General features: G+C 39.1%; 1 protein-coding gene across 1 annotated transcript; it reads right to left on the minus strand.

Moving 5' to 3' along the window:
- Positions 1 to 548: 548 nt before the first annotated feature.
- On the minus strand, positions 549 to 5,139 carry LOC145780247 (uncharacterized). Its single transcript, XM_082591951.1, has 2 exons — positions 2,058 to 5,139; positions 549 to 1,708 (listed from the first exon to the last, which is right to left on the minus strand). The coding sequence occupies exons 1-2, from the start codon at positions 5,137 to 5,139 to the stop codon at positions 549 to 551; spliced, it is 4,242 nt and encodes a 1,413-aa protein (XP_082448077.1).
- Between the last annotated feature and the right edge of the window lie 622 nt (positions 5,140 to 5,761).

Raw genomic sequence — 5,761 nt, forward strand, 5'->3', positions numbered from 1 at the left:
TTCTCAAGGATTGACAATTATTGAAAAACGAATAGGTCATAATGGTTGTATAATTCAATGAAAACTGACGTTGTATCGTCGACTAATAAGTTACTGATTTAACGAAAACAGACCACAGGTGCCAAACGCATATGCGAAAGAGGCCAAACAATATAAAAGAGAAACAAAAACAGGTGGCTTTTTTAGTACAGTGGTCGGCAAAAGAGAAAAAATCCAAATATTAACAAACGAGTCACAAATGAACGCAGAGGGCTTAACTTAAGAAAATTGGCAGTAACATTCCCTCCCCTTTAAGGCCTCGTACATTTGTTCAAATACACAGGTATAAACAACATGAGAAAACAAAATCAGCACAAATTTACATTGGTTTTGCAGGAACAATCAAGCATAACTTTTGAATTGGTCTGACAATCAAGGACTGTTTAGTTTGAACGCTAACGCTACGGACAATGCCATTTTTGTCGGGAAACGTTTGAATTACGCGACCCATGAGCCAATTGTTTCGGGGTGTGTTATCTGCGATTAAAACTATGTCCCCCACAGTCAGATTAGGAGATTTTTTGGTCCACCTTTGTTTTTGCTGGAGCAAAGGTAAGTACTCTTTTACCCACCGTGTCCAAAAGACGTCGGCCATGTATTGGACTTGTCTCCAGCGTTTTCGAGAGTAAAGCTCTTTTTTTGTTTGTGAATGAGCCTGGAGGAAGGTTTATTTGCTGTTTTAGAAGAAGCAAATGGTTCGGTGTGAGAGCCTCCATATCATTAGGATCGTCTGACGATTTTGTAAGTGGACGACTGTTAATAATGTTTTCTACTTCACACATGAAGGTAGTCAGCGTTTCATCTGTTAAAGTTTGGCCTTTACAGATAGCTGATAAGATTTTCCTAATGGATCTGATTTGTCTTTCCCACACACCTCCATGATGGGATGCACTTGGAGAGTTAAAGATCCACTTGATGCTTTTCTGTGTTAAAGCATCTTCGATTTGACTGTTGTTCCATGATTTGATGGCTTCTCTCATTTCTCGTTCACCACCAACAAAGTTTGAACCATTGTCAGATCTAATTTCTTCTACTTGCCCTCTTCTTGCGATGAATCGTCGTAGAGCGAGTATAAAAGATGAAGTGTCAAGAGAGTTTGCGATTTCAATGTGTACGGCTCTTATTACAAGGCAAGTAAAAATGACACCGTATCTTTTATGTTCTGTTCTACCCTTTTTAATAATAAATGGGCCAAAATAGTCTACACCAACATAGGTGAATGGAGGTTTGTCTGGTGTCAATCTGTTTTTAGGAAGATCAGCCATTTTTTGTGTGCTGAGTTTTCCGCTTCTTTTGCGGCAATCAACACATTTGGATAAAACCTTGCGGACTGCTGAATTGGCTTTTATAATCCATAGATTTTCGCGCAGGGCAGACAGGACGTGTTCCCTGCCACTGTGACCAAATGTGTCGTGCGTTTCTTGAATGATGAGAGGAACTATTTGGGAGCGATTTGGAAGGATAATTTGATGTTTTGCATCGTGTTTGAGAGGTGCAGCTTTGATGCGGCCACCAATTCTTAGTAAATTGTTTTCTAAGAAAGGGTCGAATTTTATTAAGCTACTGCAGTTGTTTAATGGCTTTTGTGCTTTCAGTTGGCTGATTTCGTTGGCAAAGTGTTTTGACTGAACAAAGGTAAAAATAAAGTCTTGTGCCTTTGTGAGCTCATCTGGAGACAAGCAAAGATTGTGTGCTGGGGCATTTTGTTTATTTGCAAGGTTAGTGAGTCTTAAAGTCAGAAATTTATGCTTACAACGGAAAAGCCAAGCAACGATTCTTTTCAGCTTGTACCAAGAAGAATACTTACCCAAAAGATCTTCCAGAAAGTGGGATTCGCTTTGGATTGCAAAACACGTTTGCTTTGGTTGTTTAATTTCTGGGTCATTGTCCACGACTTCGAGAAATTCTGGTTGCTTAGGCCATTGAGGATTGTGGTTTCCATAGAAATTCAGGGCCGTTTTTCTATTGATTGCATTGAAGAAAGTTTGGAATTGAGAGACCCCTCGAAGCATGATTACATTTAGCTGCTTCTGAAACATTTGCTGTTGAAGCCAAGCAATCGTCTACGTAGAAAGACTCTTTTACTGTATCTACAGTAGTTGCACTAAAAAGAGATGAGTTGTCCTCAGCTATGCGTTTTAAAGCAAAGTTTGCAGAACTTGGGGAGCAGACAGTGCCAAATATATACACGTTCATTCGGTATTCTTGTAGAGGCGCTTCTAGATTCCCATCTTTCCACCATAAGAATCGGAATTGATCACGGTCTTGTTGAGGAACCTTTACTTGATGAAACATAGACTGTATGTCTCCTTGAATAGCAATTGTTTCACGGCGGAAACGAAGAAGAACGCCGACCAGGTTATTTGTGATGTCTGGGCCTTGTAATTGAGTATCATTGAGACAGATACCTTTGTATTTGGCAGAGCAATCAAATACTACTCTGAGTTTCTCAGGTTTTTCTGGATGATATACACCATGATGTGGAATATACCACGTTTTTCCATGTATTCCAGGGACATCAGTAACGTTTTCGGCGTATTGATTCATGATCATGTCATCAACAGACCTTTTATAGTCCATGTAGAAATTAGCGTCCCTTTCAAACTTTCGTTTTAAGCAATTAATTCTTTGGAGAGCTTGAGATTTGTTAAAGGGTAATTTTAGGTCCGGATTTCGAACGGGCAAGTCGATTTGGTAGTGCGAGTCTTCCAAAAGTTTGATACTAGAGTTAACAGATTTCATGAATTGAGCTTGTTGAACAGATAATTCGGGTTTACAGTTAACAATTGAGTCAACAGCGTCAAAGCACATGTCGCACATTGGATGGGTAGAAGTTTTGGTAAAGAAATTTTTAGTTCTACTTTGATCCTGTTTGCTGTTAGGACAATTCACTAGCCAACCAACGGCCGTTTTGATGGCATAATAGCCACCTTTTGCTTGTATTACTTCTTGTGGTTGGAGAACGTACGGATTGTCATTGCCGATAAGGAGTCCTACCTCTGCGTCAACATCGGGAATCGAGATGTTTGCAAATTCTGGAAAGTGTTTAGTGTCTTCTAGGGTAGGAATATCTGTATTTGAAACAGGAATTTGAAAGGTGGAGTAGAGGGAGCTTAGAGAAATGTATTTGTTTTCGTCAAAATCTGACATTTCGACATTTGTGACCACTTTTGCCTTGTTACGTTTGCCAGTGTTGTTTAGCGTGATGGTACAAATATTAGTTTCTTGACAGTCGGCAATTTGCAACTTTTCTATCAAATCATTTGTTATGAAAGATGTTGTACTTCCACTGTCCAAAAACGCTTGTGTAGTGATGGTTTGATTACTTCCTTGCAGGCGAACCTTTACTGGGATTATGGGAAGCAGACTGCAAGAATTTGTTCGTGTGTTGACAAGCCCATTGCGTATTGCTTGTGTAGGTTGATTAATTTTTTGAGTTGTTGTGTCTTTGGGTGTGATATTTGTGGTGATTTGTGTTGCATCTGGGGGATGCAAGAGAGTAGTGTGGCGTTCAGTGCATCCTGGTTTTATGCAAGGGTCCTTCCTTTTACATTGATATGCCCAGTGACCAGCATTTAAACAGCACTTGCAGAGTTTGTTGTCGATTACAAATTTAAGCCTTTGGTCAATATTCATCATTCGAAATTGTTTGCATTGATTGAGAAAATGTTTATCTCTGCACAGATGGCATGTCCTTTCATGGTTCGACGATTTTATTTGCGTTGCAAAGGTTACGCTGCTCCTACGTTTGGAGTTGGAATCATCGAATTGTTTTTTAGTAGATTTTAGAATATTGCATGCCAAGTTGGTCGTTTCTCTCGTTTTGCGCGAGACGTATCGTGAGAGATCTGAAAGGCTTATTTCTTGATTTCTTTCATGCAAAATTACGTCAACTTCGCGTAACCAGCCAGAATACCAGCCACTTGGCAAGCGTCTTATTATTTTTGTTATGGTATCCATGTTGTCCATTTTCTGTAAGTAATTCATGCCAGACAAAGTACATATGCAGGAAGTTAGTTCCGAAGAGAACTTGATTAGAGAATCCTTGTTAGAATTTTGAAGAGATGGGCCGTTTATGACGGAATCAACACATGCGCGAGCTATTTGAAATTTTTGACCGAAGGTTTGTTGTAGCAAAGCTCTTGCTTTTGTGTAACCTTCGTGGGGAAGCATGTATTGACACCCTTTTACCAAAGTGTGCGCAGAGCCTTTGGTGTATTGCAACAGATAAAAAAGTTTACGTTTAGGCTCTGTGAAATTACAATCAATTAACGTATCAAATGCGTCTATAAAACCACAGTATTCAGCAGAATTTCCATCAAAGATTGGGGGTTCTACAGACAACAGTGGGGACGGGTTGATAGTAATATTTGGAATTTGTTTCGAGTTTACTGATTGATTATTGTTTATTTGATTTAGTACAGGGGTCTGGGCATACGACGTACTCGGCTCATGTCTCACAAACGATTTATTTGTTACTGTTTGTGAAGGATTAATTTTGTTTGAAACGACAATAGATTCGTGAATGTTAGACCTGGCTTCTACGCCACTCAACGTTAATTGGGATAACATAGGATACACAGAATTATTGTTTACATTAGTTGCTAAATTCGATTGAAATTGTCCGTTTATATCAACATTGTCTTTAGACATTTTATAGCGCTCACCAGCATCTTCTTCCGATTCTTCCGAAAGTTGGGCAATTGTCTCTTGGAGCTCTGCCTTTAGTTTAGCTTCCTGGACTTGTTGCAGGAATTTTCTTTCTTGTTCTTCACGTAGCTGACTTTGTTTTAGGACCATTGTTTCAAATTCTGCCCTTGCTTTCGCTTGCTCTTGTTCCAACTCGCAGATCCTTTTTTGTGATTCCAATCGAGCTAATATTACCGCCTTCTTAATTTTAGCGCTCATTGTAGAGGAGCGGCTTTTGCTGGAAACTTTGCTGGTGCTGTCGCTTGGGTGCAGACTGCCATTTTCTGCTTGGTAGAGCATTTTTGATTGTGATCTTGTTGTCACCTTTGATGTTTGGGGTTCTGGATTTGTTGATTCTTCGGCATTTGATTTATCTGCCACGTCTGTCTCCTTTACAGAATTTGTTGCCATTTTCTTGACATTCAACTTCGCTCACTGTCAACAACGACGACTTTCTTGATTGAAATGTCTAAAAACTGAATGTAACGTCCGCTTTGTCTATTTGATTGCTACGTTACAGTGACGTATTTTGTTTGTCGTTGACCTTCGCTCTATTGAACTGCCTGGTCAGTTTCTTCTGTCTAGATTGCTTCCAACAACACGACACATGAATTTGAATTGGTTTTCACGTGTTCTTTTAATGTGCTTTTTAGACAATCTTTTAAACACAGGTAACTTTGAGATTTCTTAATTTGCGACCGTCCAGAGAAAAGCAATTTTGTAGAATGAAACAAATCGATTTACAGTACAATTTACGAATTCCCTTTCTCAAGGATTGACAATTATTGAAAAACGAATAGGTCATAATGGTTGTATAATTCAATGAAAACTGACGTTGTATCGTCGACTAATAAGTTACTGATTTAACGAAAACAGACCACAGGTGCCAAACGCATATGCGAAAGAGGCCAAACAATATAAAAGAGAAACAAAAACAGGTGGCTTTTTTAGTACAGTGGTCGGCAAAAGAGAAAAAATCCAAATATTAACAAACGAGTCACAAATGAACGCAGAGGGCTTAACTTAAGAAAAT

This window comes from Aplidium turbinatum, chromosome 11, assembly GCF_918807975.1.
Source record: "Aplidium turbinatum chromosome 11, kaAplTurb1.1, whole genome shotgun sequence".
NCBI classification, from domain to species: Eukaryota; Metazoa; Chordata; class Ascidiacea; order Aplousobranchia; family Polyclinidae; genus Aplidium; species Aplidium turbinatum.